This window comes from Bombyx mori, chromosome 10 (assembly GCF_030269925.1).
Source record: "Bombyx mori chromosome 10, ASM3026992v2".
Lineage (NCBI taxonomy): Eukaryota > Metazoa > Arthropoda > Insecta > Lepidoptera > Bombycidae > Bombyx > Bombyx mori.
Window position 1 is genome coordinate 5,613,522 of NC_085116.1, and position 27,895 is coordinate 5,641,416.

General features: G+C 36.5%; 2 protein-coding genes across 4 annotated transcripts; one reads left to right on the forward strand and one right to left on the reverse strand.

Annotated features, from left to right (window-relative positions):
- Positions 1-244: 244 nt before the first annotated feature.
- LOC105842217 (cilia- and flagella-associated protein 65) lies at positions 245-18,773 on the forward strand. 2 transcript variants are annotated; one of them, XM_021350725.3, is made up of 26 exons: positions 245-436; positions 1,289-1,508; positions 1,962-2,116; positions 2,336-2,455; positions 2,524-2,806; positions 2,900-2,981; positions 3,556-3,736; positions 5,412-5,518; positions 5,590-5,722; positions 6,676-6,839; positions 6,924-7,091; positions 7,692-7,758; positions 8,738-8,908; positions 10,739-10,927; positions 11,432-11,508; positions 11,581-11,851; positions 11,927-12,166; positions 12,776-12,949; positions 13,452-13,595; positions 13,667-13,782; positions 14,345-14,464; positions 15,231-15,363; positions 15,617-15,754; positions 16,350-16,471; positions 17,269-17,391; positions 18,610-18,773. In XM_021350725.3, exons 1-26 carry the CDS (start codon positions 326-328, stop codon positions 18,707-18,709), a joined length of 3,909 nt encoding a protein of 1,302 aa, XP_021206400.2. In that variant the 5' UTR covers positions 245-325; the 3' UTR covers positions 18,710-18,773. The 2 variants fall into 2 exon arrangements, 1 of the variants encoding a protein (XP_021206400.2); XR_005245082.2 differs by lacking the exons at positions 16,350-16,471; positions 17,269-17,391; positions 18,610-18,773 and having other exon boundaries at positions 15,231-15,488.
- LOC101738990 (S1 RNA-binding domain-containing protein 1) lies at positions 18,765-27,829 on the reverse strand. Of its 2 annotated transcripts, XM_004930374.5 has the most exons (12): positions 27,293-27,829; positions 26,373-26,526; positions 25,738-25,967; positions 25,267-25,515; positions 24,637-24,871; positions 24,408-24,529; positions 24,081-24,228; positions 23,919-24,002; positions 23,690-23,832; positions 22,123-22,335; positions 19,904-20,160; positions 18,765-19,040 (listed from the first exon to the last, which is right to left on the reverse strand). In XM_004930374.5, the coding sequence occupies exons 1-12, from the start codon at positions 27,676-27,678 to the stop codon at positions 18,853-18,855; spliced, it is 2,409 nt and encodes an 802-aa protein (XP_004930431.1). In that variant the 5' UTR covers positions 27,679-27,829; the 3' UTR covers positions 18,765-18,852. The 2 variants fall into 2 exon arrangements, with proteins under 2 accessions (XP_004930431.1, XP_004930432.1); XM_004930375.5 differs by lacking the exon at positions 19,904-20,160.
- Between the last annotated feature and the right edge of the window lie 66 nt (positions 27,830-27,895).

Genomic DNA, 27,895 nt, shown 5'->3' on the forward strand with positions numbered 1-27,895 from the left:
AAACTTCATGATTGACGCCAAGGTCTCTAGGGTCTGAATCACAACATAGAGTTATTTTTTTTCGGTCAGGCTTAGAATCTCGGTCTTCTCTTAATTTATGTACTAATGCTACTCAAGTAAACTATTTACAAGGAAATTATGCAACTCTTTATCTAGGCTGGAAATTTTGGAACTGTAAGTGTTTATTAAACTCTACCTCATAGCACTCCTCATAGTTAAAGTCATCAATGTCACTCTAATAGACAACTTTCTTTGAAATATTTTGAACATTATTATTAATGTTTGAAGGATTTAACTGTAACTGCTGCAATAATTGAAACAAAAAATGGATAGTATGTCAGATGGTAGTTCTTCTGAACTAAAAACTATTGATTTTGAAAATGTACCAGTTGATACCATATCAGAAAAGTACTTACATATTCAAAATAATGGCGATGTAAGTTTCATTATTATACTAAGTATCGCAATTATCAAAAGTTCTAAGTCCATTGCTCTATATTAGCATTTGTTCAGTGGCGGATTTATACATTTACCGCCAATAGCCTATTCAAATTATGCCGCAGCTACCGACCTCTACAATTCAATACCCTAGTTGCTGGACATAGGCCTCCTGTAAGATTCGTCGTAATTATATTTAAAAACATTTATGTATGTACATAAATTTGAATTTTTAATTTATGTAATTAAATAATTCTTGCATAGATAAGCAAAATTTCATTCTTTACAATTTTTAGCAATTACAGCAATCAAAAGTTCCTGTTTGAGGAGTGCGATAGCAGTTGTAACAATAAAATAGGCACCTACAATCACGCTAGTGTCGATGGCTTCCGAAAACGTTTTACATTAAATATGACCTATGGCTCATCCTTGCATCGCGATCCTCAGTGCTGAGGGTCGGGGCCTTTACGGAGCACTTTTATTTGGACTATGTTCTCCATTTTTTCCTGTACTCTGTGCGATACATTGATACTGGAGTCCAGTCCAGTCGTCCTAATTTAAGCGGACCAGCGCATGAGACTACTACTGAGACATGAGACTAGTACTGCCCATTATAATTAACCGAAAAAACCTCTGCTATTTTATTTTATATTAATTTATAGGGAATATTCTGAGTAATTATTTAAGATGATTCTGAGGACTTCTCTTCTGCTACCGTAGTTTAGAAAGAGTGGCGAATTACTCTCATGACCAACGAAGACAATTCAACCTCAGATGCGCAATTATGGCTCATATTTGCCATATCACATACATAAAAAATTAGTAATGCTTTCTAAATTGATAATTTCAGAAAACATTAACCTATCGGATTTCCCTGTTGTACATACTAGATAATATTGACAGAGTATTTAAAGCATCTATAACGTCTACTCCTGTAAATCCTAATGAAAATGCTGAAGTCAAAATAGTATTTAAAGCTACCAATCCTGGACAGTCTTACACTGAATATTACTTAATTGACGACACAGCTGGTAATACGTACAGATTGACTGTATGTGGACAATGCTTTGGTTAGACGTTTTAATAATTTATTTAATTACAGACAATATGAGATTAAATTAAAGATGCAATTAGTGATACCACTATTCGAACAATGATCGAAAGTTTTTTTTTCCCTACCTATGCTGATAGCCTTGAGATGCTATTTCAGCTTCGCCCTAACGTTTGTAGGTGAGCTCACGGGGCTCAAACCGGACAGTTACTAACACTGACCCTAGCAAGAGCAGTGCTTCGCAGAATCTACCACCGGATCGGAAATGCGACCCACTGAGAAGATCCGGCGAGAAACTCAGTGGGCTGATCGAAAGTTGAACTTTGACTCAACTCACTATACCTTTGTCATGGAAATCTTTCGTGGACACTTGTTTGGTACCTACATTATAATTTATGAACAATCTCAGTATCGAATCACGGTGCTATAGCTTATTTGTGTGTACACTTAGTACACTTGTTTATGTTTTTAGGTCCAAAAATACGAATAGATAAGAGGAAAATATATTTTAGAGTGTGTAAAACTGAAAAAGAGGAGAGGAAAGAAGTTATCAACATCATAAATAATACAAATTTAGAAACTACATACCAGTGGTACTTGCCGACATACGGTCAAGGAAATTTTCAAGTAGGCTTTTAATTTTAACATAATTTCGTATGCACTTTACAATGATTCTGTTCACTTATTTACTGTTTCTAAATGTAAGGATATATTATTATTATTGTATAGAAATGTCCTTTCCGTTTTAATAAACGACATAATTCCGTTTATGTATAAAACATTGAATATTAATTATCATTTTCAGTATCTAACTGAATTAGTACAACCCTAGGAGTTAATTTACAGATTTCGACTGGTCATTGCGGACTTGTGAGACCGTTTGAAACAATTCCTATCACTATGATATTCAATGGAACTGCTCTAGGGATTTATAATGCAGAGTTAGTCTGTCTCGTACTGAATCAGGTATTTCATGGCACTATCATCAGATCGTAATTTATGGAGTTTTTAAATTGGATATTTTTCCTTTCTAGGAACCAATATTTGTAAGAGTTCTGGCATCTGTTGTTTTACCAGGTAACCCACTATTCAATTTGGACGATCATGATTTTGAGAAAAACTGGAAGAGACTTAGCCGTTCGGCTCATTTCATGGAAAACAGTCTGAGAAGATTGCCCCACATACCGGCGGCGTCAGTATTCGAAAGATTCTTTGATTTCAGCACAGGAAGCGTGAAAGACATTACAAAGAATATTTCTCAAACGCTTTGCGTAACCAATCATGGGCAAGAAGATGGTTTCATACAATGGATGGCAGGTTTACAGAGCAAAAATAAAAAAATAATGATGTCTGCTTCTTCTTTTGTTTTTCTTTTGTTGTTTTGCCTAATTATGGTTATAATTATTGCAGATCCTGACAATATTTTCTTGATTGATCCCGTAGCTTGTGAAATACCGCCGAATGAGTCAAGATTATTTACTATTCGATTCAGGTTTATTATAAATTGTGTTATTATTATACTTTTCTTTTTACCTAAGCTGATGGTCTCGAGCAGTGATGGGCAAAGTACGGCCCGCGGAAGTATTTAATCCTGCCCGCCGAGAGTCCATCCATCCTAAATATTCTAGTCAGCATTTTGGCGCGTAAAATAAAATCTAACGTTTATAATTTAAATTCTTCGAGTTTTTAATGAAAGCTGCAATTCGTCAGGGGTGTTTTGAGCTTTCATTATCTCATAATTAACTTGCCATCATTATAAGTATATCGGCAGTCTGTCACAGGTATTAGTTTATTTATTGAAAAAAAAAAAAACATTCTTTTCACCTATCTATCACACGCCTCACGTCTCACACGCCTAACAAGACGTAAAAGTAAAAGGTATTTTGTTTTTAAAAAGCTTTAATACATTTTTTCTATAATTCTGGCCCTCCTCTAGAATTTATTAAACTTTGTGGCTCGCCATTAAAAATGTATGCCCACCACTGGTCTAGAGAGATCATATCAGCGTGTTGTATCTATACAATGCTAGCTGTTGTATATTAAAACTGAGCATGTGTGTTTTGTAGACCGAACATGGACGATGAAGTATATAGCTTCCTGTTATGTGGGGATTATCAAGTCAAGAAATACACTAGCGAGAATTGCGATGAGTTAAAACTAAAACATACGTGGTTCCGAATACCTTGTATAGGAAATACTTGGAGCCCTTGCACTGATTGGATCACGGAATGGGAATGTCCAGTTGAAGTAGGTTCTCTACGACTTTATCTGTCCCCGTCGCGCAGTGGTTAGCGAATGTCGTGGGCTCGATTCCTACTTCGGGCGTACAATTCATTCAACAAGAACATTAGAAAGGCTTCGTCAAACAGAACGCGTAATTAGCGCGCGTCATAGCGCGGCGTTAGTTTAGTAGTTAGTAGTAGGCGTTCTGTTTGACGAAGGCTTAAGCTTGTTGTTTGAGTGTTTAATATACAGGGTGTCTCACAAAGGGTATATCAGCCGTAAACTGTTTTTTGCCTACCTACTCCTAGTAACCTCGACGGGCTATAATAGCTTCACCGGACGTGTAAGCGAGCTCACTGGGTTCACCTTAAGAGACTTAGCTAACATATGCCTAGCAAGAGCAGTGCTTTGCTGAATGTAACAACGGATCGGAATTGCGACCCACGGAGAAAATCCGAAGAGAAGCTCAGGGAGGCTATCCGAAAACTATAGTGTTTTATTAGAATATATAATAGAATAGAATATATAGAAAGAGTACTTTGAACATAGCGAAGAAACTGTTTTTTGCCGACCCTTGAATTATTTTATATCGAAGGTATTGTAATATGATTAGAAGTAAAAAAAATTAAGCCTAACCAGATTTTCCGAACTTAAAAAGTTCACGTGATATCAGCTGATTGAAATACAGACGCACACATGCACAGAAACATTCTGCCGGTGCCCCTATTACGTTCCTACTGTGTCGGAATATCGAATAGCTTCTTTTCGCTTTGCATTATAGATGAAATTTATTCATATATTTACTGTAATAAGTTTGATATTTGTTTTGAGTTTTCGAGCCTTATGTAACTAATAATATGGTTGTATTTTTGTCGTTTTCATTGTTTGAAGTTAGTTGAACGAATTTCTTATTGTTTGTCTCGTTCTAAAGCGTTTAACTAAATTAACGTCCTAATGCTACTTTTATTCTGCAAATTTAAGGAGGTCATTGATTAGTTGAAACAAGTAATAAATTAGTTTTTCTACCAAACTATTAATTGCGACTTAAAGGATTTTGTCAACATTTTTATGTGATCTACACTGTTGCCACGACGACTATGACTGTAGCTACGTTCAGGCTTGATATAGCCATTATGGGACTTATGAGTGTGGACCTGTATATAATAGTAACCACAGTACAGAAAGCCCTAGCTCGGGGTCAGGTGACCCTGTGCAATTTAACAACTTTTTGTTTATTGCATGGGCGAGCGGCCACCCTTGTATAAAGTAGTTAACGGAACCTATACGAAACTGCAATACAAATGCCACCGTACACCCGGGGACATGAGATTGAAGTCTCAACTATATTGTATAACGGCTGTCCCAATATTCGAACGTATGAATTGTTCGCCGCAGAAGTAGGCTGGACGGTACTACCTCTCCACGCAAAATACCAGTACGCCTGGCACAAGAAATCGCTGGTCGCCCATCTGCATACCTTGGTACTATATTCAGGGGAAATCGCCGGTCCGGTTTGAGCCCCGTGAGCTCACCTACAAACGTTAGGGTGAAGCTGAAATAGCCTCTCAAGGCTATCAACATAGGTAGGAAATAAAAATCCATTCTTCGGTGAATGCATTAGTCACCTTTTACGACACCTACGGGAAGAGATGGAACGGTGCTATTCAAGATTCCACCCAGCAGAATGAAAAATTTTCAGGTAGTTTTACCACCAACAGTTCCGGGCAGAACTACGTTTACAAACTTTATGCTGGTCAATAAACAAGAGGCTCCTATGCAATTTAGATTTAAAGAACCAAATTTCTCGTAAGTAACGTCGAGTACCTTCATGCATACCAGATATGAAATTCTCGCTGTTATAGTCTAGAAATTTTCAGGAACTTCGCATTGCTGCCGATGTGTGGAGTTGTACAAGGCAGAGGATGGCAAATTGTTACGGTGGCCCTCGAGCCGAATTCGTGTGGGAATTATATTGAAGCATGGGATTTAATTGTTAATAGAACTCAGAAGGTACTTTTTATACAGGGTGTAAAATAACCGCTCTCGAAGATTGCATTCATTCAGTAACTTAACTGAAAAATATTTACTACTTACCATTAATCTTGTGTTTCTTAAGAATGATAAAGTAAGGAATTTTTGTCATCGTTGCCCGTAGTTCTGACCGATGGTTGTTAGTAATGTCCCTTCTGGCTGAGCCCTTGCTCGCTCACCTGTCCTTGTCAAACTGGAAGGCCTCCGGGTCACCAGTAAGCCCTCCATCATTAAAAAAAAAGCAGATGAACATGCTGCAACTCACCCGTCACCATGTATTATATTGGGCGTGATGCGAAAACCTGTAGTAAATAAATTTTAATAAATCTGAATTAAAAATAGTGTAAGAAAAAATGATTTTATTGTAAAAAAGCGTGGGGTGCTTTTCAAGATATTATCAAAATAACCCTTCTACTCATATCTGTTCATAAAATATTTATAACTACTAATACCATGCACCCCACGCTTTTTTTTTAAATAAAATCATTTGTTTACACCATTTTTAATTCAAATTTATTAAAATTTATTTTCTATTTTTTTAGATGGATTTTCCATAAAAGCGTATTTTGTTAGTTTTTTTTAAACTATTATTTATTTTTAATTTTTTAGTTGAATTTCAATTCTTCAAAATTTTTTTCCAATTTTTTTTTATTGAATTGTGGTCGCTCCATAATAAGCATACCAAATTTCGAGTTAATCCGACGTTCCAAAGGGGTCAAAATCATGTTCAAAGATTCCGTTACATACATACGTCTGAAGCTAATAAAAGCGTATTAAAATTATACTTTATTTTGTCGTGCTAAAATCGGCAATATTACATCTGTTTTCATAAATTTAGGAACAAATTCATTACACCCTGTATCCGTGAAGTTTAGGAATTTCAGTGAAAACTAATACATAATACGAATACTAATACATAGTTTAATACATAGGCACGTCTCAGTTTACGCGGGAATGCTGAATACAGTGAGGTCGAATTGATGTCGCACGGTTATAATCCCTCGACTCACGCTATGTACGAATTTCCATCAACAATAACCGGGTGCACAAATTACTGCACTGCGTATCTTCATAACCTCACCAGAATGGATATTCAGTTAGTTTTATGCATTATTATTCACCTTAATATATTTCGTTGATGGTCATTGTAAATATTGTTATTTAATTAATTAAATTCCAGCATACGAGTTTTGAACTCAGTGCCATGGCTTGGTGGTGATAATTTCGGTTCAATTCTTTTACCACCCAAAGAAGTTGTCCGGTATCACTGGTGGTTTTTCCCTAAGGAACCTAATAAAGTTTATCAGACGACTGTGACGTGTTCCTGTATATGCTTAATTAATGGAAAGTAAGTAATGCTTTTTTGTGGAAATAATGTACGCTCAGACACACGTCTGTCCAGTGAGACAGCTGGTAAGCAGAAACTGTATGCCACGAAAACACTTCAAATTAGTTACAATGAGCTGCAGAATTGCGTGGATCTTAAGCGCCACCACATATCATAAACATTCTTACTTTTTTTCTATCTATACTATTAGCCTTGAGAGGCTATTTCAGCTTCTCCTTGACGTGTAGGTGAGCTCACCGGGTTCAAACCGGAGTGTTGCTAACACTGGCCCTGGCAAGAGCAGTGCTTCGCAGAATCTACCACCGGATCGGAAACGCGACCCGCCGAGAAGATCCGGCGAGAAACTCAGTGGGCTGATAATACCACCGTGAGATATGATTGAAAGAATATATCATCTATCTCACGATCTATCTATCTATCTCACTTTTTAATTGCATTGATAAACAAACGACCTAGCAGTCCACCTCATAATGAGTGTCGTCAATGCTGTTCACGGATAGCGGTAATGTTAGATGAACTGTCGCGCCGCTTCCTATCTACAGCAGATTGAAAACGAACGCATCCACTAGTCGCAATGACAATGCTATTTATACTTTGCAGACCAGTTGGAGAGCCTAAAGATGTATTCATTCATATAATGGGCTTCTCTGAGCTTCCAGATTTAAAGGTATACTATTTTTCTTAATCACCTCGTTGTCATTGCTTAGTTAGGTGGACGAGCTCACGGCTCACCTGGTGTTATGTTTTTACCAACACCTACAAGGGATCAACAACGTAAATGCCACTATCAACCGTGAGACATGGGTTCTAAACTTCGATCAACAAGGTTCTAAATGTTTTAGTACAGCGGCTGCCTCACTTTTCAAACACATTACTGCTTCAAGGCACACAAATAAACATGGTGGTACCTACCTGTGCGGGCTCATATACCTACATATATAGAAACATAAGTCATTAGATTCAGATCACCAAAAATGTTCTGAGCTGGTGCTTGCATAACTTCATACGTAATAACCGTTGTATAGGAGTGATATGATCTGAGGTTTCATTGTTGTCCGTACGTTTTAGCCCCAAATGACGACACACGTAATCGAATTTTGATGTCGTCGTGGCCTAAAGGATAAGACCTCCGGTGCATTTGTTTTAAGCGATGCACCGGTGTTCGAATCCCAGGCGGGTACCAATTTTTCTAATCAAATACGTACTCAACAAAAGTTCACGATTGACTTCCACGGTGAAGGGATAACATCGTGTAACAAAAATAAAACCCGCAAAAATATAATTTGCGTAATGACTGGTGGTAGGACCTCTTGTGAGTCCGCGCAGGTAGGTACAACCACCCTGCCTGTTTCTGCCGTGAAGCAGTAATGGGTTTCGGTTTGAAGGGTGGGGCAGCCGCTGTAACAATACTTGAGACCTTAGGAACTTATATCTCAAGGTGGGTGGCACATTTACGTTGTAGATGTCTATGGGCTCCACTTAACACCAGGTGGGCTGTAAGCTCGCCCACCCATAAAAACAATATTTTTTTTTGTAAAGGGCAGAGTATTGTTATTTGAAAATTACGAGGTACAATTTAAACTACAAGAGCCGTTCGGTTTTCTTTTAAAAAATATATATACATATACACTAATACTTTCTTACAGGTCCTACCGAAATCAACAAATCTTCATGACATTGTAGTAGGAGAAAGCGTTAATTTTTCAGTGACTTTATACAACTATGGCTCCTGTTACTTCTCTTCTAAATTGTATCACATAATCGAAGGTATGGGAGACGATTATAGTGGTGACAGATTCGAAATTGAATGTAATGTGGTTAGTGTAAAATTATTTTATTATATGTTTATAAACATTTTCTTACTACTTAGTTCGCTTTTTGTATACATATTTATAGGTTTATAGGTTCGGGTTAAGTTTTGTAATTAATTTCTTAATTAAAGTTAATTATTTTCTTTGTGAAATAGCATGATTGACTATAACATTTTTAATATAGCTCAAAATAATAAAAACATACCATGCATTTGTAATTGCTAACTTATTTACGACTTCTACGATTTAAATTTCAATCCTTGTAATCTTCAATGACAATATACAAAATTCGAACACAAAAAGTAAATGTTTCAAAAATTTATTCTCTAAGGATTATTCCTAAGCTAAATTATCTTTGTTCTGTTATGGGTAATTTTTTAACAAATATCTTGAATAGAGTATTGTCTTAATCTTTTTTTTTTTTTTTTTTTTCCTACCTAAGCTGATAGCCTTGAGAGGCTATGTCAGCGTAACCCTAACTTTAGTAGGTGAGCTCACGGGGCTCAAACCTGACGATGTTGCTAACACGAACCCTAGCAAGAGTCGTGCTTCGCAGAATCTACCACCGGATCGGAAACGCGACCACTGAGAAGATCCGGCGAGAAACTCAGTGGGCTGTGTCTGAGAGTTAATTTACTCGTCGAGCCCTTCGTCGCAAGCGACGGGTTCGACGAGAACGGTGACCGGTGCTTGAAGTACCTAAAAGCACCGTTAGTGGATCGGGAGGATCCGAGATGACGTGTTTTGGGCGACGTCGACTGCTTTCCATTCTGTCCGCAGGATCGGGAATGTAGTTACCGGCGGCCACGATGAGAGGGTTCTCGTGTCGTGCCGCTTTATCGAAGTGGCGCATGGACGCCGACTGAAGATACTTACTGATGGACTCTAAGTCCAGGTCGTCATGGAGGTCGACGTTCCTGACGAACCACGGGGCTCCGACGGCTATCCTGCAAAAACGGGATTGAATAATTTGAAATGTTTTTAGGTGTATGCGGGCCGCGTGAGCGAACACTACACTTGCATAGGTCATGACGGGGCGTATGCAAGTTTTGTAGAGTGTCACCTTATTTCTAAGGGACATTTTACTTCGCCTACATATCATCGGGTAGAGACGTCCTAGAATGAAGGCGGCACGGTCGCGTACCGTCTTAATGTGGGGGCGGAATGTCATCTTAATCTAGAGTGTACATATAGTTATATAGTGATTATAATGTACCTACATGAAACAGGAGCTCAGTTTGAATTCAATGCATCTATAGTTTTTTATAAATCAGGTTTTGCTTCACCGACGTTTTGTAGCGACTGGTGGTAGGACCTCTTATGAGTCCGCGCGGGTAGGTACCACCACACTGCCTATTGCTGCCGTGAAGCAGTAATGCGTTACGGTTTGAAGGGTGGGGCAGCCGTTGTAACTATACTTGAGACCTTGAAACTTATATCTCAAGGTGGGTGGCGCATTTACGTTGTAGATGTATATGGGTTCCAGTAGCCACTTAATACCAGGTGGACTGTGAGCTCGTCCACACATCTAAGCAATAAAAAAAAAATTAAACATCTACGCTAAGTCTAATCTTTAGTCTACTTACAAACATAGTTTTAAGGTCCATTACATACAAGCAATGGCTAATTGGCAATGGCAACTTTCAATTTAAATTTCATTTTATTACATGAAAACCTTTAATTTTCTACAGAAATATGATATATTTTTGATATAATAGATACTTCTGAATATCATAGAATAGATTTTGAAAATTGGTCATCGTGCCTATTGTACGATTTGAAGCATGTTATCTATTGCTTAAATGTCACAGTAACGCTTAAGTTACATGATTGCAGAACAGCCTCAAGCCATCAAATCATTGCCAAGTCCAAATGTCGGTTATGCCAAGCGGGGCGGGTTCACGACAAATCGATATTAAATATACGGTTTTGTTTCGCACCGAAAACGATGAAATTGAAGAAATACAGCCGATAACAAAAACTATTTGCACTGTATGGTATGATGGAATATATCCAAGCATTAAGGTAATTTAATTTAAGGCTATTTGAAGTTTTCATTCGTTTTTAGCGATGCAGCTTTGCGGGTGTTCGAATCCCGTGTGAAGATTCTAATTTGTTTTTAAATAATGAAATGCATACTTAACTAGTGTTATCAAACGAATTTCACGATGAAATAATAACAACGTGTAATATAATCAAACGCGTTAAAAATTATATTATAATTTGTTTATGTGGGATGGTGTGTGGTGGTAGGCCGTTTTGTGAGCCCGGACGGATAGGTCCCACCAACTTGCCGTTTTTTGCCCTGAATCAGTAATGCTTTTCGGTTTGAAGGGCAGCCGTTGTACTATAAAGCAGACTTTTATTTAGGCATTTATTTATGTTGTTTACGTGCTCCAGTAACGGGCTGATCGATAGATTTCAAAATCTATATTATAACCTACCTATAGTAGTATCGAATCGTAGTATCGCTTCACTAGTTTAAATGAAGTCAAAGCCCGTATCTATTAAATATTAGTGCTATTTCAGATTAAACGTACTATCTCTGTCAATTGTCCAGTGATTCTGAGCAATCATTGCCTTTGGAATTTAGTTAATGTGGACGAGTAAGTATTGCTTGCACTTTGGCTATTGAATGTAAAGCTATTGACAGATTGTGCCAATTAAATTTTCTTTAGGCTTAACAGGGCTCTCATCGATTGCCGTCCCAACAAACCAATTTCCGTAAATATTTACGCCCCTGATCTTTGCATCCGCACCGGTTCCGTCGTCTTTATATTCGTGATGGGCTGCATATATTCCGTACCTGTGGCTTGGAGTCTCAAGAGGGAAAAGATATGTGATTGCGAAATGACTGAGGTGCAAGTCGGCATTTCTTTGTACGAAATGAAGCATACCTGCTCTCATAGATTTTTGGTAGAATTAACACCACTGAACGGGATGGTAGCGGTAAATAGCTTTATTTTTTTGACTTCCATTCAAATTTTCATAGGTAAGCTGATTTAAGACATATTTAATTTTTAGCCTGATAATCCCGAATTGTTAACGCTAAAGTTCAACTATGCTTATGAAGGCTTGAACACATTATCTTACATAATGACTTTACCGAACCAAAGGACGATACGTATTTACCTTAACATCTTTGCGACTTTAAACACGAAAGGTGTTTTGACAGCGCTCCGACGATGCATATACCAGCCAGGATACTTGGCAGTTCTAGACTGCGGAAAAGTTCCGATCAACAATTTGGATCCAGTTATAAGGGTAATTTTATTGTATGTATTGTATTTAGTGTCAGGAAACCGTTGTCGAAAACGAAGATAAATAATTGTAATGACCGAACAAAATAAGATTAAATTGTAAAAAAAAATGATAATACACGATTTCACTGTTTAGTAACATTAAAGGTATAAAACTATGGTTCTTCGGTAATCAATACATCGGCCCCGTAATTCAGAACAACAAAGTATCGCTTATGGCTTTAGGTATATGAAATAATATTATAAAAAATATTAACATTAGATTGGTACTAAGTGCTACTTAAACATTGTTATTTAGTATACTTTTGTACATTTTTATTTGACTAATCATACTAACGTTGTTTTCCGGTTACATTTAGATACCATATCTTCTCTATTTGGTAGACAGCGTGCTTGGCTGTGCCCCTCGCATTGCTGAAGTCCATGGGCAACGGTAACCACTCACCATCAGGTAGGCCGTATGCTCGTCTGCCTACAAGGGCAATAAAAAAAAAAAAACTTCTATACTATTAACTCTGCTCTACTCAATACTACTTACTGCCTCGGAAGGTTCGCTCACAGACAGTATACAAATGCGATAAGTTGCAATGAAATATGTTGGGTTCATCCGCAGATTGTGTGGTTGTACAATCCGACGGATGTATTTACGACGTGGCGTCTGCTGCGCGGGAACACAACCTCTCCGGATTCTATAATCCGCTGTTTGCTTTATTTCGCCGAAGTGCCTCCATTGGGGAAACTGGCTATACCATTCGCGTTTATGCCTACTGAGATGATAGATTACGAGGTACGCCATGTGTGTTTAACCAAGTGCTTTTTAGCGGGTAGACGATTTGACGGATCACCCGGTATTAGGTTATGTGAGCCTATTGACATCACATGTTTTCGAACATCGCTTTTATCCTTTAAATCCAAACGCATTACTGTCTCTCTTTAAGAATAGGTAGATTAGTGGTGCAACAATAACAATGCAAAATTCTAAGTATGCAGATAGAGAGAGAGAGAGACCGTATTCCTTATTGTATACTAGTGACCCGCCCTCGCTTCGCTTCGGAAACTGTAATTTATTATTGATTTCTCCACTATTTAATGGGTGTTATTATAAATATAAACCTTCCTCTTCAATCACTCTATCTATTAAAAAAAAACCGCATCAAAATCCGTTGCGTAGTTTTAAAGATTTAAGCATACATAGGGATATAGGGACAGAGAAAGCGACTTTGTTTTATACTATGTAGTGATTGATAGCTTATTCATATTGATGGAACACCATACCGTTTCGTTCGCAGATGATATTTCAGTGTTCGTTTGGGTATGACACTGTTAAACTTTTAGTAAAAGGGCAAGGTGGTCTTCCGAATTGCATTGAAACGAGACTCGATGTCCCGAGGTACGTGGAAAAAAACATCAGGGCGGCTCACAGAAATGGTCTTGTATGTATTGTCATATCATTTTCTTCGAACGGTGAAAGTTTTCTTTCTCACAAAAGGCATTGTTTTTGTAGGTATATTTATCGATGGAACACTTGAGTTTACCTGTAATGCCGACTCATTCGTTGTCGCGAGAAATTATAGCTATAAATAATGACACCGAACACGTAATTCGATTTATATGGTTGCCGTAAGTTTTCTTCTTTTCAAGTAGATTCTGGTTTATATCAAACGATTTCAAACAATAAAACGTAGCGTCTTAATTGGTGACGTGTCCTTTTTAAATTTAATATTCCTATGTGGAATTGGTTCGAAATTATCAGATCTTCTCTTTTTTACAACCGCCAACGTTTTACCGGAGCAGAGTTCGTTGCACTACCTTGGAAACTCATCATCTACAGTGCGTTCTAAGCTTCGATCAACAATAATAATATTTGTTTCAACAATTTTTTTTTTGCCACGTGACTTTGAAATGAAACCTCTGTGCTATCATAGTGTCTAGACATATCTTTCTTGAAACGTTATTTGAGAAGGGTACATATTGGCAGCCAGCGTTTCTCATACGATCATCTGCCTTCGATAACAATGAAAAATATTTTATCAAACTAAACTTGCATATAATTGCTTTATGCAAGTTATTCAGCCTTATCCTGCCTTTCAAAACGTTTTTTTTTCGGAGTTGGAAATAAACCTAGAACATTTTATTTTATTAGGGGACATTATCCCCTACACTGGTTAATCTATGTTTTTAGTGAAAGAATAGCAAACATAATAAACGTGGTTATGACTCCGTGTTGGGGTGTTGTACAGCCTAAAACGACGGAATGGATTACAATGACTGTTTATTCTTTACAAGAACCGGCCACTTTCACGTAAGTCGTTCTTCATTTTTTGTATTCCTTTAGCACTAAGTATTAGTCTTGCTCTAGCACTAACTTAGGTAGGATCTTCTGAAAATCACTGTCGCACCTATTTCTAAGTAAGCCGATCACTGTCCTCGCCGAACCCGTTGCTTGCGACGAAGGGCTCGACGAGTAAATTAACCCATAGACACAGCCCACTGAGTTTCTCGCTGTATCTTTTCAGTGGCTCGCGTTTCTGATTCGGTGGTAGATTCTTCGAAGCACTGCTCTTGCTAGGGCCCGTGTTATCAACACTCCCGGGTTTGAGCCCCGTGAGCTCACCTACACGTCAAGGAGAAGCTGAAATAGCCTCTCAAGGCTATCAGCATAGGTTGAAAAAAAAGACGATTGATGTTATAACAATGCAACTGAAATTTAACTTCGTTTTAGGCAGTAGTCACATCAGCGGATTTCACTCCACTCACACCGCCTTACATAATTTCGGTCTTTATACTCTTGGACGTATAAAACCTATGTAAATAATAAAACTTTTATTCATGAGCATCATTAATTAAAACCAAAATAATTTCGAAGGTTATTTTATTAAGTAATGGGAAATTCGATGGATCAATTATCACACAACATCCTTCGGTCTAAATCCATCGAACAAACATTCATCAGAATACTTCTTAAGACTTCAACGGAAAAAAATGTTCCTTTTATAATATTTTTATGTATTTCATGATTAAAAATTAAAACGAGTACAATGATTAATTGAATAACTCAAATTATACAGTACGACGGTCGCGTGTGAGATTTTAGATTTGACAGAACGCAAGCGCTACCAACGGAACGAATTACTCAGGAGGAATAAAATGGAGAAATGCAAACAGGAATTTATGATTACGGAGAAAGGCTTTTTTCGTCCCGTAAGTGGATTCCACTTTGATCACTAAAATTTGACTTAATTTTCAAACTTATTTGAGTAAAACCTTTGCCAAATGAAGAGTGGCCGCAAATAGAAAAGGGCGGAATCAACTTGCATCCAATCAGGGTATGCATTGTTCAAATTATCTACTGTTTGTTAATGAAAATTAGAAATAATAAATTTCTACTAATAGAAAATTGTTCATAATAAAAAAAAAAGGTCTAAACTAAACATTTTAAATCTATCAATAACAGGGCATAAACGATTCTCCTCCCTATGTACTGGACCTCGAAAAACCGAAGCCATTTTATTTGGCTATGTCAATTTCTATATCATCAAAAGGTCAACGTGATGGATACCCGAGAATGCTGCTAAGGCAAATGTGGGAACAGGTAAATGGTTTACAGTAATCAATAGTTTCATAGTTGTTTGTAAGAATTTCGTAAAGTTTTCACACGCTGATTTTAACAGGAATCGTTTCAGCTTTAACGCATATGAAACGCTTTAGAGCACGGTCAAGGCAATTTTGTCGAAATTTCATGGGACTTAAAATTATATAGGATTTAAATCGTTTTGTAACTGGAATTATATGCTATTTTATATATATTTCATGCATATTCAAACCAAATATGTGTTCGAAAATGGGAACCAGTATGGATGTATTACTCGTACTTACCCACCACAATCGTTTTCGAAGCGCACGCTACTATTGTACATAGCTATGCAGTATCTCTTTTTTTTTGGTATTTGGATTTTTATTCTAGAAAAAAAGATTAACAACTAAATACAAAAATACACAAGCCTGTTGAATTTGATTCTCTTCTGAAAACAGTTAAATCTTTTTGGAACCGCTGGTAGGGTTTTTATTCTCTTTCAATGGGTACCTACTTAAGTTCAATGACACTGAAACGGAAATAGCTGATTTTATTTTTTTCATCTTTTTCCGCATTTTGGGAAAGTTAACGTTAATTTTACGATTTCTCGCAGACTCCACCCTATGATTTGATGTCATCAGATATCAATGATTATGGAGGAAACTACGAAAGAGCTTCGCACAGCAATAACATGACTATTGGAGATGTCATTAGGATCATAGATGGCATTCTGTGGTATGGAATTTATAGTGTTTTCATCATTATTTTTCTTTACAATAATTGTATTATTGGCCCGTATTCTTTGGAAGCAAATAGCTTAGTCAGTAACTTAGTCGTACCCCTAGCATACGAAGATGTCAATGGGCGGAGGTAACGACCAACCAAGAAAGCTTTATTACCACTTTACCGGTGATACGATAGATTGTAAAAACGCCAGGTTTTTTTATTTATTGCTTAGATGATAATTTATTGCTTAGGTTAGCTTCTTCCATACAGCCTATTTCTACCACGAGGCAGTCATGGGTTTCGGTTTCAAATATAGTTCAACCACGTCCTATACAATTGGGACTGATCTTTAGGACTGGTGGTAGGACTTCTCGTGAGTCCGCGCGGGTAGGTACCACCACCCTGCCTATTTCTGCCGTTAAGCAGTAATGCGTTTTTGTTTGAAGGGTGGGGGAAGCCGTTGTAACTATACTTGAGACCTTAGAACTTATGTCTCAAGGTGGGTGGTGCATTTACGTTGTAGATGTCTATGGGCTCCAGTGACCATTTAACACCAGGTGGGCTGTGAGCTCGTCCACCCATCTAAGCAATTAAAAAAAAAATTGTCTCAAGCTGGATGCCGACATTCATGAATGAATGTCTATGAATTGTCTACGTAAATTTTTAATGCGCTCTAAAGATTTACAGAGTTATTATTCTATTACGCAACTAAAACATCAAAAGTCAACCGAAGATTGTCCATACATAACTCATAACTACTTCTCACATAAACGCACAGTTCATCTTACATGTAGATTGTTTTCCAGGGACGCCTTGCACAGCAAAATGTTCAAGAACCAAATAGAATTTTATGCCAAAGAAGAAATACCCACTTATTCACAGCTTGTCGAAGTTATTGAAAATGAAACCAAGCCACAACTAAGCAGACGGTGATCAGAATATTAAATTTCATTATAGGATAGATGATTAAACTAGCTCAGTCTACCTTGAGACACGAAGCAGACCTGCTACCTAATTTCGCGAACAACATTTGCGGGTATTTTTTTTCAACGCGACTTGCTCGGCTGACTTCTTGTCCCGAAAAAGTCCTGAAATCAGTTCGTAGCGTCACCTATAGTAGAATTATTTTGTCCGTGCAGTTTGAGTCATAAAACATAGCCCGGCTAGGGCGGTGAGCATGTTGCGCGGGCGCAACGCCATTATCGATAAAAACAAATGAGTCATCGAAGGCAGGTACACGGCGGCGGGGTGATATACGAAGGGTGGTGAGACATTGTTATGTTAAGAGTCATTGGTACTTACCTGCAAATTATAGTACATTATGTCGAAGAGAAATGTTTTTATGCATTCATTCTCTGAATTTCTTTAGTAACACAATGGTTACTTCTTTGTTTTGTATCAAAACGGCAGAATTTATTATTATTATATATTATATATTTGCGCGTGTTGTTATCAACAATGTGTTAAAAATTTTCACTGAAATAAGAATAGATCCCGAAAATGACAAAACTAAATACACTATCGATAACGCTTATCGACAACAATAATGCGCATCACTATGCCCGTCCATAAGGCTTGTGAGTGGAAGAGAGAGCGAAATACTCGCTTACCGCTCCGATTTTTTACTACCCAAACTGCACGGACAAAATAATTCTACTATAGTGGATTCTATTGTAAATCCAAACTACCTAGGAAACAACTAAAATGCATAAAAAACATAAATGAGAATCATTTTCGTAGAACTCAGCATACGTTGCCTATTCGTTTTGTATACCAAAATTTGGCTTGTGTTTTTACTATGTTGATTTTAATTTGACACCTTATATTATAAGTATTGTTAAGACAATTTACATAAATAATTTTGTAACATCAGACTTTAGATGACGCAACTTTTAAACATATTAAGTATGATACCATCCAAAATTTCGAGTATGTACAATTTTTTTTCTATACAGCACAGTAAGTCAGCCCAGCTCTTCGAGTCGTTCTCAAATGGATCTCTCTCTATAATATTCATTGGAATTGGTGTTAATTTATATTGATATTATTAAATAATTAACGCTTTGTGCCAGTGATGTTTAAGAAAATCACATCGTGTCTATGATCACACTTATTTTGTCACGAAATTTAATTGTTCTTGTCCGCAGGGTTACTTCTGGTATTTGCGACGCGATAGTCAACAAGGCCGTCTTCCACATCTACGGCCTTAACCCAAAACACGAGACTTCGATTTTAGATGCAGAATAAATTGCGTCATAAATACGTTTTTTTTTTTTGTTTTGTATAAATAAAACAAACGAAATAGTGAAAAGATTTTTATTTACGATTTTCATTTTCGCATCGGTTAAATCTTACAAAATAACATATCACAAATCATGAATGACTAATCATCAGTCTAGGATCCTCTCAAGTTTAAATTGCAATCGTTTGGGTTGGGGAAACGCTATGACGGTGACTTCTACCCTGTCGCCCAGTCTAGGAGTAGAACTAGCCCCCAATTTACTTTTGTGTATGAGGCCGTTCTCGCCAACGCCACAGTCGACAAAACAACCGAAGGGAACGACGTTACGAACCACACCTGTAAGATAAAGATTTTTAACATAATTAATGATGGTCTGAAAGTAATAACAGAAATTATCAGTAATTTGCGTAATTAGTGGCTATAGGACATATCGCACATTTAGAATTGAAGAGGCTTAATTAAAAAAAGTGTTTATTGGTAAACGTCAAAAATGTAATTGAAGAATTGTAATTTTTTAGTTTTTCCATTTTAATAACTTATGGTATGTGCTTAATTTAAAAGAGACAGTTTAATTTTATAAGCTGATAGGATACATGTTTTTAAGCAGTACAAAGTAAAAACACATTGAAATGAAATAGTTGTGCCACATGAAAGTGGCACCTGTGACAGAGAAGCTGAGGAGTGCACGTTTGGGATGGTATGGACATGTGATGAGACGGAATGAAAATGAGGTTGTTAAGAGAGTGTTAACTATGAATGTGGAAGGATTTAGAGGAAGAGGTAGACCTAAGAAGAAATGGATGGATTGTGTGAAAGACGATATGGGTAGGAGGGGAGTGAGCGAAGAAATGGTATATGATAGAAGAGTATGGAAGGAGAAAACATGTTGCGCCGACCCCAGGTGACTGGGAGAAGGGCAGGATAATGATGATGATGAAAGTAAAAACACATTTTCTTAAATTTTTGACTTGACTTGACCTAAAGGTCTTATTTACCGGGTCATAGCATCCTTTAAAAAAAAGTAAGCTCGAATGGGTTCGTAGTATTTCTCCCATTTCTGCCGCGAAGAAATCATATGTTCCGGTTTGTAAAGTGGGAGGGTAATTGAGATGCTACAGTTGAGACTTGACGGTGTTCACATCCGACTATGTCTAGGAACTGCCTTAATTTAGGTGCATGAATGCAATAACAAAACTAGCCTGTGAGAGTCATTCCCTCCTTGAGTTGCTCCTTGACTTGAACGGATAAAGAATAAACTGGCTTCACGAATCGAATAATGTTCTCTTCGTACGACTTCTGTTTGAACGCGCTTATTATCAATTCTAACGTGCCGACGTCAGTTTGTAGATCTTCACTGATCCGGTCAATGTTAATAGAGGATGTCTTCTGCTCAACTAGTGCCGGAAAATTTAACTGAGACATTTCGTTTATGTTCACGCCAATCTTTTTGGCGAAGCTAGAAAAAAGAAAATTTTGTAATCATCACGTCTCCTGCGGCTTTTTGGCGGGAACGCGAGGAGTGAAGTTGTGGTTTTTTTTTTTATTTTGTCTATTTAGTGTTTCTTCAGATTTGAATGCGTAATAACGGTGGTTTATTAACCGTTTAGTATCTGTGAAAGTGCACAAATGTGGGAAAATGAAACAAAGCGGCTGGACGTAACTTCTTGGGACGTCCAAAAAGTTCACTGAAAAAAGTGAACGACCACCGTTTTACTAAGATTATATTTCATCCCATATCATCGCATTTCATTTCATTTTCATATTATTCAATTTCATTTCATCTCACTCATATTATCATTTTTCATAAAAGATTAGATGAATTAAAATAAGTCTTGACCTTAAAAGTCTTAGTTACCGGGTCATAATATCCTTTAAAAAAATCATTCTCTAGCCTTTCTCTCAGTCACATAGGGTTGGCGCAGCATGTTTTCTCCTTCCATACTCCTCTATCGTACACCGTTTCTTCGTTCACTACCCTCTTACACATATGGTCTTTCCAGCAATCCATCAATTTTTTCTTAGGTCTGAAGCCTTGCACGTTGATTTATTCATTTCAAAAAGAAAACTTTGTAATATAAAATAAAAATTAGCCATCGCGGGAATGCTGGCAGATGTGAAACATTGATATTATTTTTTACAGGTACAAATGCATAAAAGTATAGTTTACGACAGGAAATTTATGTGATCATTATGTGTTATCATGAATAATAAAATATTAATGTAACAATACATAGTAACAGTCGCTTGCGCATGGCGACGCGTCACCACACCGTACACTCTACTAAACATAGACTGTATATACATATTTTAATCTGACATATCTCCTCTTTGGTTGAGAATTCCAAATTCAAATTTATAAATTCATTTAGCTGATACGTTTGAGTTTGAGTCATTCATTTGTTTTTTTCTCAGTATTTTTTTCTTTGGCGTCGCTTATTTCCGCACAATGGAAAACATGAAATATCGGTATATTTACGAGTAGGAGTTCTAGCGTGGCAATAGTGCTGCAGAAACAGCTCGAAGGATTAATGATGTGTACGGCGCTGGTGTCGTAAAAGAAAGCACGGTACGTTTTTGGTTTCTACGTCTTCGTTCTGGAAATTTCGACCTTCAGAACCAACCCCGTGGACGGCCGGAGACCAAAGTGGAAAATGAAGAATTAAAGGCTATTGTGGAAGCGGATCCAGAGGTAGCTGCAGGCTTCGGGGTAAGTGATAAAACTGTATTAAACCACTTGAAGCAAATCGGTAAAGTAAAAACACTTGAAGATGGCTACCTCAAGAATTGAGTGAACCGAACTTGCAAACACGCGTCGACTGCCGTGTTACTTTGCTCAACCGACACAATAATAAAGGGATTTTAAATCGAATCACTACTTGTGATTAAAAGTGGGTACTGACTGTACGATAATCGGAAGCGCTCGTCGCAATGGCTGATCCTGGAGACCTAGCCAAATCCTGCCCTAAACGAAAATTTACTCAGAAAAAGTTACTTATGAATATTTGATAGACTAGCGAATTCATTCATTCATTGTTTATGGGGTCCGGTAACAACTTAACACAGATGAACTTGTTGAGCTATCTGTCTATATCTATGTCTATAAAAAGAATTGATTGGTGTGGTGCGGAATACCGGTCATTGTTTTTCTCGAACCCGTCGCCTGCGACGAAGGGCTCGGCGAGTAAATTAACCCACAGACACAGTCCACTGAGTTTCTCGCCGGATCTTCTCAGTGGGTCGCGTTTCCGATCCGGTGGTAGATTCCGCGTAGCACGGCTCTTGCTAGGGTCAGTGTTAGCAACATCATCAGGTTTGAACCCCGTGAGCTCACCTACTCGCTCGGTGACGCTGATATCGTCTCTGAAGACCATCAGCTTAGGTAGAAAAAAAAAGGTGCGGAAATTAAAACTATACTTACGATTTCGCAACAGTGTAACTCTCGGGGTGTATTATTGTCGCGTCGAGAGGTTCCGGTCCTCCTAATATTTTTAGAAAACCAACGCATTGTTGATATGTAATTTTTCCTATACTGGTCACTTTCAGGATCTCCCCTCTTGAACTGAATCCTTCGTTCTTTAGCCGATAGTCTAGAATCTTCTTAGCTTTGCTTTCGTTTAATCCGGATATTCGTCTGTGAGAAAAATACTTTGTACTAGGGATGATCGATTTTGAATATCAATTTTTATATCGATGTTTTGGTTTCGATAATATCGACACATCGATGCTATGAGAATAAAAAATCGAATTATCGAAACGTCCATATAACGGTGGATGTACTTTCTAACTAGTGAGTCCTTAAGTAGTACAACTATTTTAAAGTAGATGACACTGATTAATGTAATCGAAGTAAGCCGTACTACATAAATGTGTGTGGAATGAAGAAAATGTAAATTGTGAAGTGTAATGTCGGAGTCAAGTTTAATAATTAAACGCCCACTTATAATCCGTATAATGTTGTTTTAATAAATAAGCACGAATAATAAAAAAAATAGACAGTTTTATTTCTTTTCCTTTCAAATTCCAAATTCCTTTTTTTTTAGACATCGATGTTTTGCTATCGACGTTTATCGTACATCGATACTTTTAAATCGATGTTAACATCGATGTTTTTCTCATATCGATAATCCCCACCGTCAACGAACCGACGCGCTTCGGAGAGGAGGGAGGGCGGTACGTCACTTATGCTTTAATAAATAGTTGATCTCCGTTAAAAATTAAATAGACTCGTATCCTTTTTAAGCCGTAAGGATAATACGCCAATAAAAAGTTTGTAATGTTTAATGACTTCACCGGCGTATGGCGTTCGATCTGGGCACTCGTTCTTTTTGTAACTGATTTTATAAAATGTTTAAGTCAAAAATGAAAACAGGAAATATCTGTATTTCGTTCTAGACTAGCGCACGGTTCACTTGGTGTTGACTTGAATGCGTATTGCATAGACATCACAACTGGAAAGTCGAGATTCACATTAAGATCTCTTGGCATTGAGGCCATAGCGAGCTAACAATACGTTTTACAATCATTAAATACTATCACAACAGAAGAATGCCTACTTATATAAGTATCTGCTACGCTACTGTCAGGACATTTATGTAACATAAACTGACATCTGTCCACTACAGGACTCAGATTGAGAAGTTTTTTTTATTTTTTTATTCCTTAGGTGGGTGGACGAGCTCACGGTCCATCTGGTGTTAAATGGTTACCGGGGCCCATGGACATCTACAACGCAAATGCGCCAACCACCCTGAGGTATAAGTTCTAAGGTCTCAGAATAGTCACAACGGCTACCCCACCCTTCGAACCGAAACGCATTACTGCTTCACGACAGAAATAGGCAGAGTGGTGGTACCCACCCGTGCAGACTCACAAGAGGTCCTACCACCAGTAACATAAATAATCGAGATATTTATTTATATTAATACGAATAAATATAAATATGCAATCGTTTTAAAATAAATTTGTGGGTATTGTACTCAAATAACCTTAACATAGCCAGCGATGCAGTGTTGATGTCAACACCAACCAAACTGACTATTTGCTCTACGGTAGAATCCAGTGCTGTTTCTAGCATTTTTGTTGGAATATCGTGTTGGTACATGCCCACTCCTAGGTGCTTCGGTTCCACCTAAACAATAAAATACTGTGATTATTATTCAATAAATATTTAAAGAAAATCTAGCTCACATAATGATTCAATAAGATATGACTTGCCTTAATTAGCTCTCCGAGTGGATCCAATACTCTTCTAGCAATGGATAGTGCGGATATTAAATTAGGGTCCATATTTGGATGTTCCTATCAAATAAAGAGGTATACTCAATTAAGTAATTTTCACTTTGAATTGTTAAAAAATGTTAGGCATTTAAAATCTACTTTTTGTGCTTCTTTGCTAATTGAATAAATAGAAGCGCCTTGTTCGGGTACAATAATAACTGGAATATCTTCGCTGATGCGATACTCCTTAAGCCAAGTCTCAGTTTCACGACACGCGGTGCCATTTCCTAGGCCGATTAATTCCACCCTGAAAAATATTGTGGATAAAAATTATTGGCAAAATACTACAATCTATGGTATAAGTAACAAATGAATTCAGTTTATTATTGACTATCGTTTTTCTATAGCATGATATAGATAGGCATAGGTACATAGCACACCCAACCAAAAGTCCAATAAAATAGATAATCAAAATAAGAAACTTACATGTGGTTTTTTAATTGGCTCTTCAGATATGACGCTGCCGGATCATTTTCGTTCTTCCTTCGTAAATCAGGATGTAAAGTAAAGGTTTCCAATTTATCACCATTATGGTTTATTATTCCTACCTATTAACATAGTCATAAAATAACCGGATGATACATTTAATTTTAATAAAATCTATACAATTTGACCATTGATTGGCATTTTTAAACATTGAAAATGTGTTATTTACCTTACATCCAGCTTTAAAGCCTGGATCCAGACCGGCTATTCGTCTATTTTTAATAGGTTCAGTCAGTAGGTACTTTTCTAAGTTTGTTGTAAAAGTTTTGATAGCCTCTTTTTGAGCGGCTACTGTGAGTTCACTCCGTACTTGTCTTGACAGCCAGGGCTTGATGAGACGACTATAAGCATCACTTAGTCCTTTCTTTATCCAAAATATACCATTCCATAACGTGATACAAAACCTGAAAAATATTGAGAATTTTTATTAAAGATATAACTATTAGCAAAAGTAAACTCAACGAGTAATACCATTGTTAATTTCTGTTTTGCCTAGCATTTCTTTTAAATTTTACCTTACAATCAAATATGTAGGTCTACTGTATGAATTTTGAACTATTAAATTTGCCACTTTGTGTAAGACTGTTCATTGCATTTGAATCCACACAGGTCATCATGACTATTTGAAAAGATTTTGAATTTATAGCTCTCTACAAATAACCATCTAAAATTCTCATACAAGGTTTAAAACAAATAACTATTATATATTTATTAATAACTAGAAACAAAACACGCACGGTCATCCGTTTCCAGATTAGGATTCTATACAAAGATGAAGATATAAATAATCTTGACCAACCTTTCCAGATTGTTATAAAACCAATCAGGTACAACCACTTTTACAGATAGTATTTTTTCGTCTTCTCCTCGGTTCAGTGCTAATGTCTGATATGATTTAACAAAATGACTGGGGCATTTCCAGTCGAAATATATTTTGTATGTCTCGGGGTCTGATTTTGATTCAATTTTCCTTTGTCCACTGTCTTTTGTTTCTTTCATTGAACTTTTCGTTCTGCTGCTTACAATAGTGAATTTGGTTTCTTCTTTTCTGAAATATTAAATATGATGTTACTAAAACCATTTTACAAGAAAACATTTGTCCTTTTCGAGAGCAAAGATAAGATACTTCCCAAAATTATGGATTCAGGTCGATCAATATACATTGATCTAGTTTTGCAGTCAAATAGGTTGTCAAAATGAAATCAAATAAGTATCCATCACAAAATTAGTACTGACAGTGAGGCGTTAAGCTTAATTCAAAATAACTCACAAACTTCTTATCTTTTCTAATACTCTTGGATCTTTGTGAATGATATCAGCAACAATGTGAGTGATGTGAGCTTCTACTTTATCAACATTTGACAATTCATCATTTGACTTTGTACATAGTGTTTCAACATCTATGTAATTACCATTTAAAGCATTTCTTGCGTGAGGCTCTAAGCCTAGTTTTTTAGCTCTTTCTGATAATGATAGGGAATGTGATTTCAAAGGTGCATACTGAAATAATAAAATTATTCATTTTATAACTTGATATGATAATAGTGAAATGATTATGGGATAACACTTTTTACACCTCAACTAATGAGGAGCATGTGATCTCAAACAAGCTCATTGAAGGATCACAGAGCTCACTCCAGACCTAGCTGGTATAAATAACCATCAACAATGGCTTGAAATATAATACAGAGCGTGCAGTTTTACATACAGAAACAATTACATGCTCTAATTTAAAGAATAGGATTGTGACAGTATATGATTGAGTACAATTGAAACATTTTAAGACACTATTTAAATTATTGTCTATGGGTTGTGGCATACTATGAACTAGGTGACGAAATCATCCAATATATAATTAAAAAATATTGGATTTAAAGGTTTTGAGTAAATTTTGTCTTTACTTACAACCAAATCTAATTCTGACAGATTACGAGCATTTAGGATACTTTTCTCTACATCCAGGGTGAGCTTCTTTGATTTTTTTAATGTTTCTATTACACTTTTTGCTTTTTTCTTCAGTTGAATAACATTCTGATAAGTTTCATATAATTCTTGTAGCCTAGAAAAAAGCGGTTTATAAGTCATTTTAGGCTGTAACATGTGACCATAAAATGGGGAAAACATTCCTATGATGTACCTATTCTTGTTAATCCTAACATTATTAATTAGTAGTAGTAGTAGTAGTATTATTAGATAAAGACCATAAATAAATAAAGAGAATAATCGAAAGCTGATTGACAGTCAGGTGGTCGATAACATTGTCAATAGAAAAACCAATTGACAGGCAAGCTGTTGATAAAATTTTAATTTCCAAATTTTTTGTTTCATGTATTATGTATGCAGACTTATTTTCCTAATTTTTCTTACATTTATGTTTGCTTAAGTAGACCATTTATTTTAATATATGCATACACAAGACCACTTGTCGGCAACACATAGCTCACGAGCCACTTGCAGCTCTTTTACTCCTCAATTACTGCTCTTCCATTTCTATGAAATGTTTAGTCCAGGCGTAAATATTACTTATTTCCTTGCCTTGTAAGAGATGTGTAAACATATTTGAAATCAAAGGCTATAAAAAATGTTTTTTGAAATAAATTGAAATTGTGAATTATCATAATTGGGTCACTTGCCGACTGCTGCACTAGACATTGCACTTTTCAGAATAAGGTTTATTTTAATTTCATTTACATAGTAAAACCGAATAGGAAACATTAGTTTTGTTAGGAATTTAAATATCTATGTTACCTTTTTTCAAATTGTTGTTATAAAATAACATGTTTGAATTTATTTGATATCTATTGCATTAAGAAATATAAACTGACCGATCAGGCATCAAATTATCAACAGCAGTTTTCCTGTATCTTGCAATGAAAGGTAAAGTACAACCTTCGGATAGTAAAGATACCAAATTTTTTGCCAATTTTTCTGGTATTTTCTCAACCTGCGCCAAAACAATTGATTCATCCCATAAATCAACCGAACCTTCTGTGGCGTCTGCTTTCTCATCACTTATCGTGCTAGAGGGTTGTAATAGTATTTTTTCAGTTTTAGCCGAAACTGATTGTGACTTAGTTTTAAGTTTTATTTCTTTGACTGTTCTTGGTTTAGACTTGGTTGGTTCAACAGTCCTAGCCAGTTTTTTTCGCGGTTTTGCGTCTTCTTTCTCTTCCAACTTACGTTTTCGTGTTATCTTTACTTGTTTTTCCATTTTTTAAAGCAATTTATGTCTTTATTTTTAATTAAGCTCCTTTGTTTTAAATTTTCATTAAATTCATTGATATTTTTCATTAGACCGGCAAAGGGAACAAAAGTCATTTGACATAAGTAAAGTAACAAGTACTATATTTAGTTAAACAAATTAAAAGACTGAAGCTTTTGGTTTTAGGAAAAGTGACTTAGAAATGAAATAATCACTATAACAGTTT

What these genes read in the sequence shown, in the direction of transcription:
- LOC105842217 (XM_021350725.3), top strand. Translation starts at nt 326, where the DNA reads ATGGATAGTATGTCAGATGGTAGTTCTTCTGAACTAAAAACTATTGAT. An exon ending in AATGGGAATGTCCAGTTGAA is followed by an intron (nt 3,737 to 5,411) that starts GTAGGTTCTCTA and finishes AAAAATTTTCAG; the next exon opens with GTAGTTTTACCACCAACAGT. An exon ending in TCGAAATTGAATGTAATGTG is followed by an intron (nt 8,909 to 10,738) that starts GTTAGTGTAAAA and finishes ACATGATTGCAG; the next exon opens with AACAGCCTCAAGCCATCAAA.
- LOC101738990 (XM_004930374.5), bottom strand. Translation starts at nt 27,678, where the DNA reads ATGGAAAAACAAGTAAAGATAACACGAAAACGTAAGTTGGAAGAGAAA. An exon ending in TTAGAAAAGATAAGAAGTTT is followed by an intron (nt 25,516 to 25,737) that starts GTGAGTTATTTT and finishes TTAATATTTCAG; the next exon opens with AAAAGAAGAAACCAAATTCA. An exon ending in CACTCGGAGAGCTAATTAAG is followed by an intron (nt 23,833 to 23,918) that starts GCAAGTCATATC and finishes TTTATTGTTTAG; the next exon opens with GTGGAACCGAAGCACCTAGG.